The sequence below is a fragment of the Rhinoderma darwinii genome, chromosome 7, assembly GCF_050947455.1.
Source record: "Rhinoderma darwinii isolate aRhiDar2 chromosome 7, aRhiDar2.hap1, whole genome shotgun sequence".
Taxonomy (NCBI): Eukaryota; Metazoa; Chordata; class Amphibia; order Anura; family Rhinodermatidae; genus Rhinoderma; species Rhinoderma darwinii.
In genome coordinates, this window is record NC_134693.1 from 78,335,068 (window position 1) to 78,350,496 (window position 15,429).

At 46.3% G+C, this 15,429-nt stretch overlaps 1 protein-coding gene across 4 annotated transcripts in view; it reads right to left on the reverse strand.

The window, feature by feature from the left end:
* POLR3H (RNA polymerase III subunit H) overlaps window positions 1–15,429 on the reverse strand; it is a 128,245-nt gene that overhangs the window by 2,706 nt on the left and 110,110 nt on the right. For all 4 annotated transcript variants that reach the window (XM_075832292.1, XM_075832293.1, XM_075832294.1 and 1 more), the window contains one exon: window positions 193–400. In XM_075832292.1, coding sequence (XP_075688407.1) covers window positions 193–400 — 208 coding nt within the window. The remainder of the gene's footprint in view (window positions 1–192; window positions 401–15,429) is intronic.

A 15,429-nucleotide genomic window follows, 5' to 3' on the forward strand; every position in this document is an offset into this window, starting at 1 on the left:
ACTGGGTTCTGGAGATAGGTGCGGGTCCCAGAGGTGGGACCTGCATCTATGTGACATTTATGAAATATCCTGTGGATATGTAAAAAAAAGTCTCTAATGGGAAAACCCCTTTAATGTTATTTTTTGTATAATTAAAAGATAATTTGATAAAACTGGACAACCCCTTTAATAAGTCATAATCTTTCCTCTTACCACTAATGTGTATGGTGCCTCTTTGCGTAGGGTCTCCTCTGCAGGTATGGAAGAGGATGACTCAGTAGCACTTGGTCCAGTTGGAGAGGTGTCTATGAAGGTTTCATCTACGATACGGAACCGGATATCTTCACCAATATCCATGTACAGGTCATGAGCTCCTTCCTCTGTTTCATACTCCCATACCCAAACTTGCTCTGCCTCATCACTGAAGTAAATGTGTAATGGAAAAATACAAGCAAACTTGTAAACATTTAAAATGTTTTTTAAGGGGCACAGGCTATTAGGGCTGGCTGTAATGCAGCCACATATGCATCATCATCGTTTATAACAGTACAAAACAGCTGTAAACTAATTGGATTAAAGGACAGGTGTCGCGGAAAAACATTTATTTATATCAATTTGCCTTTAGTGTTTTATTAAAAAAGGTTTCATTTATTTGTGTGTTTGTGTTTTACTTTTTTTTATTTTTGCACTTTTTCTTGTCTATGGGGGCTGCCATTTTTTTTTTCATCTCTGTATGTGTAGATTAACGACAGATACAGACATGGAATACGGCACATACAGCCCCATAGAGAATGCGAACGGGACCCGTTCCATTCACTATGCTGAACGCCGTCTGTGTGGGAATGGCGCATGCGCCGCTCCCACACAGTCCAAATGGAAGGTCTTCGGCCGAGTGACGTCCTGCGGCATTTTCTTGTGGACCGGAAGCCGCGGCCGGACAGTAAGGCTATGTTCACACGGAGTATTTTGGGGGAGGAATATCTGCCTCAAAATTCCGTTTGGAACTTTGAGGCAGATATTCCTCTCCCTGCACGCCAATTTTCGCGGCAATTATCGCGCCGTTTTTCGCCCGCGGCCATTGAGCGGCGCGGGCATAAAAACAGCGAGAAATACGCTTTCTCCTGCCTCCCATTGAAGTTAATGGGAGGTCAGAGGCGGAAGCGCCCGAAGATAGGGCATGTCGCTTCTTTTTCCCGCGAGGCAGTTTTACTGCTCGCGGGAAAAAGACGCCGACGCCTCCCATTGAAATCAATGGGAGGCGTTCTCGGGCCGTTTCTGCCGAGTTTTGCGACGCGGTTTCCGCGTCAAAAAACTCGGCAAAATACCCCGTGTGAACATAGCCTTAGATTACTACTTCCGGTCGTGGCTCCCGGACTTGTGTTCTAATGCAAGTACTAGGAGCGGAGGGAGCAGACGGACCGGAGGGAGCGGCGGCGGCAGAAGCAGGTAAGTTATTTCTGTGTATGTACGTGTTTTACTGTGTGTTTACTACTGTATGTAAACCTACTACACTGTGTGTTAGCTCAAAAAATGGCGACACACAGTGTAGGAGGTTTGACCGTTCAATCCCCTCCTTTCTCTTGGCACTAGCCAGGATAAGGGAGGGGGGATTCTGTGAGCTTACTAGAGCGAGTGTGTTTTCTCAAATTTTGCAGCATAAAGCAATGTGGTTGCTTTACCACATGCCAATGCTGCAATTTTGGGAATTGCTCCATCTAGTGACCAGCACTGGGAAATGTTCTAAATTAGAATCAAATTTATAATATTTCCTGACTCGTGAAAAAATGTAAAAAATTAGAACAATGTTTAATCAGTTATACACTAACTGTTTAACTAAAAAAAAAAAAAATTTCTAGCAACACATTCCCTTTAAGCGGTCATCTAGCCTATGTACATAGCTGTACTCCATACAACATAAAACGTGGGAGGGGAAAGGAGGCCATATACAAGCTGAGCTGCAACTGCAATACTTCTGTGTGGCCACAGCCAGCGAGGAGGAGCACAGCGATCATAAAGAGTGCAGAATGTTAAATACACAGCATATTTAAAGGGCAGGTGGCATGACATTTTTTTTTTTATAATATTGCTTTTAGTATGATATTAAAATTTTATTTATTTGTGTTCGATTTGATGGAATCGATGGAATACGGCACATACATCCCCATAGAGAATGCGACTTAACGACTCATACACAGATGGAATACGGCAGCTACAGGGCATAGGACATAACGAATGGGAGCCATTCGTTACATCCCCTGCCTCTGCCGTCTAGCTCTGTACTGCACATGCGCAGTTCAGAGCGACCCAGCATAGAAGCTGGTTTGTAGGGAGAAAGCTGGCACCATTTTGGTGAAGACCCCCCGAATGCAGGTAAGATGTGTATGTGCGTGCGTGTGGGGGAGTGGTGTATGTGTTTGGGGAAGTTTGTATGTGGCGCAGTTGCATTTTGGGGGGGGGGGGGGTGTTTGTGTGTGTGAGGGGGGGGGGGCACTCGACAGGGCAGCGGTGCTTGCCGCTGTTCCCTCAAAACAGCTGATTGGTGGCTATGAAGGATCAGCGTCGCCCCTCCAAACATGCAACTGCGCCACACACAACCCCCCGACACACAAAGCCGCCCCATGTGGAGGGGGTTGTGTGCAGGGTGCTTGTGTGATGGTTTGCGTGGGCGTGTGTGTTGGGGGTTCATGCAGGCTGCTTGTGGGGGGGTTGTGTGATTTGCGTGGGCGTGCGTGTGTTTAAGGGGGTGCATGCAGGGTGCTTGTGGAGGCCTCTAGTATTTATTGTGACGTAGGGGAGAAGACAGAAGTCGCTGTAGGTGAGTAGAAGTAATTATGTTTTTCATATTGCTAACGTTATTTTTTTTGGTTTTGCAGGGCCTATTCGGTGGACTACATCGTAGATTCGGTGGATTACTGCCATGATTGTTTTTTTTTTTTTTTAATAAAGTGGTTAACGAGGGTCTTGTGGGGGAGTTTTTATTTCAATAAAAATATTTTCTTATGTCTCTGTGTTTTTTTAATACTTTATTAGTGCCCGGATAATGGCAGTTGTCTGTTTGACGACATCCATTACTAAGGTGGGGTTTAGTGTTAGCCAGTAAAAAGGCTGCAATTAACCCCCCATTATTACCCCGGTACCCACCGCCACCAGGGATGCCGGAAAGAGCCGGGTACGATCCAGTACCCAACCACCTGTTGAGTTGGCTGGGCACTGGGGCGGCCACAGGCTAGTATTGGCCAAAAACGGTGGCCCTTCTCACTCCTGTAACTGTAGGTCGCTGCTGCTGTGTTGTATCTGGCTGTTTATGAAAATGGGGGGACCTGACATAATTTTTAAAGTATTTTTTATTTTATTTTTAAATTCACTTACATTTTTTGTTTTAATGCGCGACACATTCCCTTTAATATCTTCCCCCGTTTGTGTTTCAATTCCTCGCAATTTTCAAAATATCAGTTTGCGGTGAGCCATTGAGAATGTTCTTGTTTACATTGACAGTCCCTTTATTATTTTTTGTTGCTTATATACATGGCCACTAGCAGTGAACATTGTATGCGCAGTGCTTTCTCCCCATCCCCGCTTTTCGCGGCCGTGCTTCCCATGTATAGCTTGTGCAGTAGCTCACTCCACAGATACTACAGCATCAGCCTGCAGACGTCTTGCTCATCTACACTCAGAAAGCCAATATCTATTCTAAAATAGATGAACAGGACAGCTTCCAGGTTACTGTGCATGTCTGTAGCTATCCAATTGATTTTTTCGACCTACAATAAACCGGATCTTACTGCAAGTTCTGCTCTGGGGTCACATGGGATCATGCTGTATGTCCACCCACAAACCAGAAAAGCAGAACATGTTAATTAGCCATGACGTATCAAATAAAACCTCTTCTTACAAAAGCCGACTTAGGAAAACCCCTTTAAGATTTATTAACCTAAAACAAAAAAAAAATACTTTAAGTGCATTGCAAAGTTATTTCAGGTTTAGTAAAATATACACTACATTCTAAAACTACTGAACCTTTTTGAATGACGGCAACGAGACACTCAAACTCAAGAAACGAAAGTGAATACAAGTGGCTTATACTTGTAGTTGGACAACCCGATAAATGTAGAAAATAAACGCAAGCCCTATATTTCGAAGAATATATAGTTTAGGCTCTGTTCCCATCTGCACCCTAGTTTCCATATATAATGGAGACCAGGACATCATGCCGAATACGTCGTACAACAGATCCCTGCGGCACCTGATGCACCGCAATGACTTATAATAGGGGCCTTCGGTACTGGTGTACGGTCAGTCATTTTTAAGGGAAAAAAAGAGAATTATTCTCACCGTTAATTTGGTTTCCATGAGTCCACCATGATGGCCACAACTGGAGGATGTCATCCTTGGCCTGTATAGGGACAGGAAATAGAGAGCTTAAAAGGCCCTTCCCACCGCCACCCATCAGTGGCTTCCAAATCACTATATGGGATTAGCAGGTATTAACTTCATACCCTTATAGGAAAGGACCACATGACAAAAAGATAGAAGGGGGGTATATAAGGGCCGTCATGGTGGACTCATGGAAATCGAATTTAGGCCTTATTCACACAGACATGTCCGTCTTGCGCGCGCAAAAAAACGCTGCGTTTTGCGCGCGCAAAAGGTCCGTGTGGCATCAGCATATGGCACGTGGCTGCGTGATTTTCGCGCAGCTGCCATCATTATGACACTCTGGTTTTATGTTTACAAACAGAAAAGCACGAGGAGCAGTGGCGGAACTACCGCTATAGCAGCCGTAGCCGCTGCTACAGGGCCCGCGGCATGAGGGGGCCCATGTCGCCCGCTGGGACACGGGCCCCCACTATGGCCGGAGGCTCCGCTAGCAGCCGCTATGGCTGCTACAGCGGGACGCCACTGAACACGACTACGGCAGAGCAGGGAGGTATCTCCCCGCTCTGCCATTAAGCACAAGACATGTATCCCCTATCCACAGGACAGGGGATACATGTGTGACCGCTGGCAGCGATAGGGAGAACGGGGGACTGAAAGTCCCCTGAAGTTCTCCATCACAAACCTCGGACTTCCGGGGTCTGTGTCGGCAGCTCTGTAGAAATGAATGGAGCGCCGGTCGCGCTTGTGCGCATGCGTGACCAGCGCTCCTTTCATTTTTATTGAGCTGCGCAGACGCCGGAAGTCAGAGGTTAGTCATGGAGAACTTGGGGGACTTTCAGTCCCCCGTTCTCCCTATCGCTGCAAGCGATCACACATGTATCCCCTATCCTGTGGATAGGGGATACATGTCTTATGTCTTTTCACACTGTAGGTCGCATTTTTTGGGGGGGTTGGGGCTGTATGGCATTCCCTACAGGGGGGGCTGTATAGCGTTCCCTACAGGGGGGGGGGCTGTATGGCATTCCCTACAGGGGGGGGGGCTGTATGGCGTTCCCTACAGGGCGGGGGGGCTGTATGGCGCTCCCTACAGGGGGGGTGTATGGCGTTCCCTACAGGGGGGGGGTGTATGGCGTTCCCTACAGGGGGGGGGGCTGTATGGCGTTCCCTACAGGGGGGGGCTGTATGGCGTTCCCTACAGGGGGGGCTGTATGGCGTTCCCTACAGGGGGGGGCTGTATGGCGTTCCCTACAGGGGGGGGCTGTATGGCGTTCCCTACAGGGGGGGTGTATGGCGTTCCCTACAGGGGGGGTGTATGGCGTTCCCTACAGGGGGGGGGGCTGTATGGCGTTCCCTACAGGGGGGGCTGTATGGCGTTCCCTACAGGGGGGGGGCTGTATGGCGTTCCCTACAGGGGGGGCTGTATGGCGTTCCCTACAGGGGGGGGCTGTATGGCGTTCCCTACAGGGGGGGCCTGTATGGCGTTCCCTACAGGTGGGGGGCTGTGTGGCGTTCCCTACAGGGGGGGGGCTGTGTGGCGTTCCCTACAGGGGGGGACTGTATGGCGTTCCCTACAGGGGGGGGCTGTATGGCGTTCCCTACAGGGGGGGGCTGTATGGCGTTCCCTACAGGGGGGGGCTGTATGGCGTTCCCTACAGGGAACGCCATACAGACCCCCTGTAGATAACGCCATACAGCCCCCCTGTAGATAACGCCATACAGCCCCCCTGTAGATAACGCCATACATCCCACCTGTAGATAACGCCATACAGCCCCCTCTGTAGAGAACGCCATACAGAGTCCCCCCTGTGGATAACGCCATACAGACCCCCTGTAGATAACGCCATACAGTCCCCCCTGTAGATAACGCCATACACAGTCCCCCCTGTAGATAACGCCACAGTCCCCCTGTAGATAACGCCATACAGCCCCCCTGTAGATAGCGCCATACATCACCCTCTGCAGATAACGCCATACAGCCCCCTGTAGATAGCGCCATACAGTCCCCCTGTAGATAACGCCATACAGCCCCCTCTGTAGAGAACGCAATACACAGTCCCCCCTGTAGATATCGCCACAGTCCCCCCTGTAGATAACGCCATACAGTCCCCCCTGTAGATAACGCCATACAGTCCCCCCTGTAGATAACGCCATACAGTCCCCCCTGTAGATAACGCCATACAGTCCCCCCTGTAGATAACGCCATACAGTCCCCCCTGTAGATAACGCCATACAGTCCCCCCTGTAGATAACGCCATACAGTCCCCCTGTAGATAACGCCATACAGCCCCCCTGTAGATAGCGCCATACAGTCCCCCCTGTAGACAACGCCATACAGCCCCTCTGTAGAGAACGCCATACAGAGTCCCCCTGTGGATAACGCCATACAGACGACCTGTAGATAACGCCATACAGTCCCCCCTGTAGATAGCGCCATACAGCCCCCTCTGTAGAGAACGCAATACACAGTCCCCCCTGTAGATAACGCCACAGTCCCCCCTGTAGATAACGCCATACAGTCCCCCCTGTAGATAACGCCATACAGCCCCCCTGTAGATAGCACCATACAGTCCCCCCTGTAGATAACGCCATACAGCCCCCTCTGTAGAGAACGCCATACAGAGTCCCCCCTGTGGATAACGCCATACAGCCCCCTCTGTAGATAGCGCCATACAGCCCCCTCTGTAGATAGCGCCATACAGCCCCCTCTGTAGATAACGCCATACAGCCCCCTCTGTAGATAACGCCATACAGCCCCCTCTGTAGAGAGCGCCATACAGCCCCCTCTGTTGAGAGCACCATACAGACCCCTCTGTAGAGAGTGCCATACAGCCCCCTCTGTAGAGAACGCCATACAGAGTCCCCCCTGTGGATAACGCCATACAGCCCCCCTGTAGATAACGCCATACAGCCCCACTGTAGATAACGCCATACAGCCCCCCTGTTGATAGCGCCATACAGCCCCCCCTGTAGATAACGCCATACAGCCCCCTTTGTAGATATCTACAGAGGGGGCTGTATGGCGTTATCTACAGGGGGGACTGTAAAAAAGGCACTATCAACAAGGGGGGGGGGCCCAGTCAAAAGTTTGCTATGGGGCCCAGTCTTTCCTAGTTACGCCCCTGACGAGGAGCTTTTCTGTTTTCATTCATTCTTTTTACTACTGTTGCGCGAATCACGCGTGGCACCCGGAAGTGCTTCCGTGTGCCAAGCGCAATTTGCACGCAGTAGTAAAACATACAAAAAACGGTGTAAATTTAGGACGCAAAAAAGTGTGCCGAAATTGCTGTTTTTTTTCTATTCCCCCCAAAAAAGAGTTAATAAAAGTTAATCAATAAATTCTATGTCCCCCTGAAATGGTGCTATTAAAAATTACAACTTGTCCCGCAAAAAACAAGACCTTATACAGCTATTTCGACGCAAAAATGAAAAGGCTATAGCTCTTTGAATGAGACGATGGAAAAACGTAAAAAATGGCTTTGGCTTGGTCATTAAGGTCTAAAATAGGCTGGTCATTAAGGGGTTAAACAATTATTATTTAAGTGATTACACATTGTTTTAATTTTTTCACAAGTCAGGAAATATTATAAATTAGATTCTAATTGATAACATTTCCATGTGCTGGCCACTAGAGGGAGCAGTTACCAAAATTGCAACATGGACAATGTGGTAAAGAAAACCTCATTACTTTATGCTGCAAATTTGGGGTAGACACACTCTCTCTAGTGTCCTCAAACAATCCCCCCTCCCTTATTCTGGCTAGTGCCAGGAGTAGGAGGGGTTTGAATCTTCAAACCTCCTACACTGTGTGCTGCCATTTTCTGAGCGACTGCACAGTGTAGGAGGATTAGATACAGTGATCAGCAGACAGTATAACACAAACATACACGAACATAATACAGACATCACATACACAAACATAAATTACCTGCCGCTGCCGCCTCTGCTCCTATTCCTTGCTCCTTCGCTTCCTTGAACATATGGCCGGAAGCCGCAGCCGGAAGTAGTCATCTCACGGTCCGGCAGCGGCTTCCAGTCCACAAGAAAATGGCGCCGGATTCCGCTCTGCGAACGAGCTTCGTTTTGGTCTGTGTGGGAGCGGCGCATGCGCCGTTCCCTCAGACGGCGTACGCCGCAGTGAATGGAACGGATCCCGTTCGCATTCTCTATGGGGTTGTATGTGCCGTATTCCATCTCTGTATGTGTCATTAATCGACAGTTAGAGATTTAAAAAAAAAAAAATTGCAGCCCCATAGAGAAGTAAAAAGTAGAAGTAAAAAGTAGAACACAAGAATATAAATAAAGAAAATTTGTTATCATATTAAAAGCAATATGATAAAAAAAAAATAACAATTCCATAACATCTTCCCTTTAAAGAGGCTCTGTCACCAGATTTTGCAACCCCTATCTGCTATTGCAGCAGATAGGCGCTGCAATGTAGATTACAGTAACGTTTTTATTTTTAAAAAACGAGCATTTTTGGCCAAGTTATGACCATTTTTGTAATTATGCAAATGAGGCTTGCAAAAGTCCAAGTGGGTGTGTTTAAAAGTAAAAGTCCAAGTGGGCGTGTATTAGGTGCGTACATCGGGGCGTTTTTAATACTTTTACTAGCTGGGCGCTGTGAAGAGAAGTAACATCCTCTTCTCTTCAGAACGCCCAGCTTCTGACAGTGCAGATCTGTGACGTCACTCACAGGTCCTGCATCGTGACGGCCACATCGGCAACAGTTGATTCTGCAGCAGCATCAGCGTTTGCAGGTAAGATCGACTTAACTGCAAACGCTGATGCTGCTGCAGAATCAACTGTAGCCTCTGGTGCCGATGTGGCCGTCACGATGCAGGACCTGTGAGTGACGTCACAGATCTGCACTGTCAGAAGCTGGGCGTTCTGAAGAGAAGAGGATGTTACTTCTCTTCAGAGCGCCCAGCTAGTGAAAGTATTAAAAACGCCCCGATGTACGCACATAATACACGCCCACTTGGACTTTTAAACACACCCACTTGGAATTTTGCAAGCCTCATTTGCATAATTACAAAAATGGTCATAACTTGGCCAAAAATGCTCGTTTTTTAAAAATAAAAACGTTACTGTAATCTACATTGCAGCGCCTATCTGCTGCAATAGCAGATAGGGGTTGCAAAATCTGGTGACAGAGCCTCTTTAAGTCCTCAATGGGCTCAAAAGGTGTTTTTTGCTAGACTTTTCACAACTAGATTTAGATCCCACTGAGGAGAGTGAGAAAGAACTAAGGGTTTTAATCTAAACAATCCCTTAAAAAAATCTTCTAATCCATATATGATCTGCAAGGGACTGATCAAAAAATTTATTTAAAGCCGCCACCTGTCACAAACTATTTTTTTTTTTTTTTTTTAAGTTACTTATTTTTATTGTATTTTTTGTGTTTTATTTTTCTTCTACAAAGTGGGAAGTATTAAAAATTCAATAATAATTTGATATGTTTTCCTATGTTGGCCACCAGAGGGAGCACTTCCAAGAATTACAGCAAGGTGAATCATGCAGAGCAGCCTGACTCACAGCTGCTGTAAATGTGGGAGGGAGACTCACCCCCTTCCCTATTTATGGCTACAAGCCAGGAAAAGGTGTATTCAAATTGCTAAGCATTGTCCAGCTCCCATTTTTGAAGAGATTGTAGAAATGTCAGCTGGCAGAAGCTATAGGACACACCAAAAGGCTAAGGGCTTGCCCACACGTAACGGAATTGCTGCGGAAAATTTCATTGGAAGTAAAAGACATTTCGCTGAGGAAAAAACGCACCATTTCCTGCGGTTTTTACTGCAGAAAATGGTGCGTATTTTGCTGCATTTTTCAAATTGCTGGGAGATGGTGACATTTCTGCAGCATGAATGGACATGCTGCGGTCTGAAAAATACGCACCGCAGGTAAATTTCTCTCAGAATTTTTACGCGATGTGTGGATCAGATTTATTAAATCTCACCCACTTTGCTGCTACTGTACTCTACTGCGTATTTTCCGTCCACAATTCCAGACGGAAAATACGCAGCAATTCCGCTACGTGTGGACAAGCCCTAGGAACGATGAAAGTCAAGAGGGAGAATCTGTGGTGAATGACTTTTCAGTTGACCGGTTCACACGGCGTGTATTTGACATGTTTTTTTGGCGCATTTTACATGCCGAACACCGCATCAAAAAACGCTTGATTACGCAATCATTTACATAAATGGGAAAGCGCACGGTTAGTAAATGCAGCGCGCTTTTTTACACACATTTTAAAAAACGCGTTGTGTAAATAAATTAGGAGTCGAGTCAATTCATTTGCACGTAAATCACGGCTAATGTTCCCATAGTCAATGGGAGACCAAACCATGCGCCAAAAAACTTGCAAAAAGCACATGCAAAATGCGTAAAAAAACGCCCGAAAAAAGCATCAAATGATTGATTAACCCCTTTGCACTCCACGATGTACTATTCCGTCGTGCTAAGCACATCATTAGCTCTCAGTGACGGAATAGTACGTCCTGGGGAAAATGCATTTTCAACCCAGCGTTTCATTGAGCTGTGATGCCTGCTGTTTCCCACAGCAGGCTATCACAGCTCATTGTGCCGGGACCAGTTGTAGCCGTGGTCCCGACTCCGCGATCACTGCTATTGGTTAGTCAGTGGCGACCGACCAATAGCAGCGATCGTATTCATTATTTCCTGCTCTGACCTCAGATCCTGCTGCACCCGCTCTCTGTTGGTTAGTCATAGAGAGCGGTCGAGGAGAGAGTCAGTGCAGAATAGTTAGAAAAAAAACTATATATTCATGTTTGTTTTTTTTTTGCTTTTCCCACTCCTGTCCTTGTGTTCCCCTTGTCACCCACATTTTTGGTCAGTGATCTCCATCACTGACCACTTTTGAGTCTTCAGGGCCACATTTCTTGGTCCCCGGGGATTATTTTTATTTTTTATTTTCTTTATACAATATAATAAAAAACAATAAAAATAAAAAAAAGTCTTGTTAAAAAAATAAAAACAAAGTTTAGATACTTAGTTATCTGCAGCATCTCAGTTAGTATTAGGGTTTGTTAGCGTCAGGGAATCGTTGGGTATAGCGTCAGGGAATTTAGTGTCAGAAATCCGTCACCGTAGTTCAGTTAAGGGTATGTGCACACGATAGCAGGCATTTACGTCTGAAAAGACAGACTGTTTTCAGGAGAAAAATTTGTTGTGCAGGTTATTACAGAATGTGTATATTTTATGTATTGAGACTTATTTTAATGTTTATTGTAAAAAAGGTGTATGTGTATTTTTTAAAATTTAATATTACTTTATTTTTAAACTTTAATGTACTGGCATATATCTATATGCCTTTACATTAGCCTGTGTACAGATAGTACACTGGCAGTTGTTAGGACATACCTAAGTATGCCCTAACAGGAAATATGGTAAGACAGCCCTGGGGACCTTCAATGGACCCTGGGCCGTTTGGCCATATATGGTATGTCCCTCAATTGCGTCACAGGAATTCCTGTGATGCGATCCAAGGGGCATCCCCCTTTTCATTTTCATTTTCAAGAGGTTTCTCTGATCTCCGCCGTTATAGAGCGGGGCTGCGGCTGTGTAATACAGCCATTGCCCCTCTCCTGACAACAAGTGCAGGTGGTCAACATGAGGTGATGTGGCCGGTGCTGCACTAATGAGCGGCGGCGCAGGCACTGAAGAGAGAACAAGGAGCTGTTTTGTAGTGCGCCCGCCATGTTCTGTCTTCAGTGCCGCCGCTCATTAGTGCAGCGCTGGCCACATCACATCATCCTGACGGCACGAACTTGTCAGGACTCAGGAGCGGGGCAATGGCTGTACTACACAGCCGCAGCCCCGCTCTCATACTATTCATGTGCTACTATACTTAGCTGTGCGGCCGCACAGCTTAGTATCGAAATACATGAAATAACGTTATCGAACCGTTTGGGGGTGCACAGTATTTTGTGTGGTATAACCATCTGCCTTACATGCAGATACATTTAACTTAAAAAATCTGCTAAGACACCATGTCAAACATAATAGCATCCCTTGTATGCTTTTGTCATTGGATGCTGAGAAGGCTTCTGATCGGGTGGACTGGGGATTTCTGGAGGCGGCTTTGCGTCAGATGGGGGTGGGTCGGTTGATGACGATGCGCATAATGTCTTTTTATACGCATCCTCAGGCACACATTAGGATAAATTTAAAGTGTCTGCTTTTCCGGATGATTTGTTGTTCTATATCACGCAGCCACACTTATCTCTGCCGTCCCTGTTGAAAACCATCCGAACATATAGTTACTTTAGTAATCATAAGATGAATCTCTCTAATAGTGAGGCTACGAACATTTCTCTGCCAGCAGAGGAACTTAGACAGTTACGCGGTAACTACTCCTTCTCATGGAAAGAGGGTTATCTGAAATATTTGGGGGTAAAGATTCCGGTGGACCTTGCGGATTCCTACTCTATCAACTTTTTACCTCTTCTTCAAGCTCTTCGAGTTGATTTGGCCAAACGGGAGAATAAGGATTTTTCGTGGTTGGGACGCATTAGTGCAGTTAAGATGAATGTTTTGCCTCGTTTGATGTACTTATTTCAGACGATTCCGTGTACACTTCCTAGACAGTTTTTTCGGCTGTTGGGTAAGGCTCTGAACAGGTTTATTTGGAGTTCTAGACCCCCCCCCCCCCCCCGGATTGCGAAGGCTACGCTGGTCAGGAGAAAGCGATGTGAGGGATTGGGTCTCCCGGACTGTCAATCCTATTACTTTGCTGCGGTGAGAGCGAGAATATTGGATTGGTTCCATCATAAATCCTCTAAGTTGTGGGTGATGTTGGAGGACTCACTGGCACCGGTTCCCCTAGTTACTATACCCTGGCTCAGACTGCGATTTTATCCAGCTACTAAACATGCTCAACTTCCTTTTGTGGCAAGACAGGTAGTTCTCACATATAAAAGGTTTGGGGGGTTGGTGGTAGTGATACCTCCGGATGGCCCATTGGTGCCGATTTCCAACAATGAGGATTTCCCCCCAGGGTTAAGTCACAATTTTTTGCCCTATTCTTCTAGACCTTCTCCATTGACCTTCCACCAGGTTTTGACGCCCCTGGGCCTTAAGTCTTTTGATAGTCTTGTGCCAGAGTCGGAAAGATTGATAGTTAGACGCTGGGATTTTCTTCGGTTGCAACATTTTTACAATAATAATAAGACGAAGCTGCGTCTGCATAGGGACCTCACTCCCCTGGAGTATTGTGTATTGCTTCTGTCGCACCGGTTAAGACTATATCTCTCATTTACAAGACTTGAGCATTGATGCTCTTCCATCCTTTGTGAAGGGGTGGGAGAGGGACCTGGCCTCTACCCAGTCAGTGGCCGATTGGTCGAAAGCATTCGTCCTGTGCCATAAATTCTCTATTTCTTGTAAAGCTCAGGAGACTAAGTATAAGATCTTATCCCAGTGGTATAGGGTTCCGACGCTGTTGCATGCCTTTTATCCAGCGGTGCCAGATGAATGTTGGCGTTGCAAGAGCACAGGTGGTACGATGTTGCATATATGGTGTCAGTGTCCCTTAATACACGCATTTTGGTCTAGGGTGGTGGACCGGATTCGTAAAATTACTGGTCAGGTGTTGCCCAACTCTCCAGAGATGTTGCTTTTTCCCATGCTCCCGGGTTCACTTCAAACATATATGAAAACTCTGATTAGCTTCCTTTTGATTGCAGCTCGAACGGTTATACCGCGGCTTTGGAAAACAGTTCATGCTCCCACGATTACGGAATGGTTCCAGGAAATATTACATCTGCAGAGAATGGAGGAGGCTACGCAGCCGCAGGATGGGTCATTTAGGAGGGTGAGCTTAGTGTGGAAGGAGTGGAAAGAGCTCTGTGAGTCTGATGAATACTTATCGTACGCATAGGTCCCGGTCCGGGGGGGAAGTAGGGGGGGGGTGGATTGGGCCTTTTTGTTGGGGAGCTTGTCCGGGGAGGGGTGTCTGTTCGGGTGAGTTATGAGATATTAGCGGCTAGAGTTATTTGGGTTTTGGTTTAACTTCCATTTTCTATCCTCTCTCTGTGAAGGTATGTTTTTTATAGAGGTGCGATTATGGGTGGTTCTGGTCGTCGTGGTGCCCACTTCCTCGTTTGCATTTTTATTATTGCATTGTATTTTGCTTTAGTATGTATATATATTTGGTATACGCTTATTTACCAGCTGTAATGTATTTCCTTACTCTGCTGGGTCAGAGGATTGCTGTACAATGTGTATGCATAACCATTTTGTTTTATTTTGTTATTACTCTTTTCGCTGGGAGTGTATTTTTGCTAATTTGCGGTTTTGATTATTCAAATGTAAAATGTCAAAATAAATAAAAGAATGTTAAAGTAAAAATCTGCTAAGTTTTCAAAATGTTCTCTAAATTGTGCTATTTCTTACAAACACTCAATGTATTGACCAAATTTTACCACTAACATAAAGCCCAATGTCTCACGAGAAAACAATCTCAGAATCACTTGGATAGGTAAAAGCATTCCGAAGTTATTACCACATAAAGCGAAATATGTTAGATTTGAAAAATGGGCTCTGAGCCTTAAGGCCCAAACTAGGCTGCATCCTTAAAGAGGCTCTGTCACCAGATTTTGCAACCTCTATCTGCTATTGCAGCAGATAGGCGCTGCAATGTAGATTACAGTAACGTTTTTATTTTTAAAAAACGAGCATTTTTGGCCAAGTTATGACCATTTTCGTATTTATGCAAATGAGGCTTGCAAAAGTACAACTGGGCGTGTTGAAAAGTAAAAGTACAACTGGGCGTGTATTAGGTGCGTACATCGGGGCGTGTTTACTACTTTTACTAGCTGGGCGTTGTGTATAGAAGTGTCATCCACTTCTCTTCACAACGCCCAGCTTCTGGCAGTGCAGATCTGTGACGTCACTCACAGGTCCTGCATCGTGTCGGCACCAGAGGCTACAGATGATTCTGCAGCAGCATCGGCGTTTGCAGGTAAGTCGATGTAGCTACTTACCTGCAAATGCTGATGCTGCTGCAGAATCAACTGTAGCCTCTGGTGCCGACACGATGCAGGACCTGTGAGT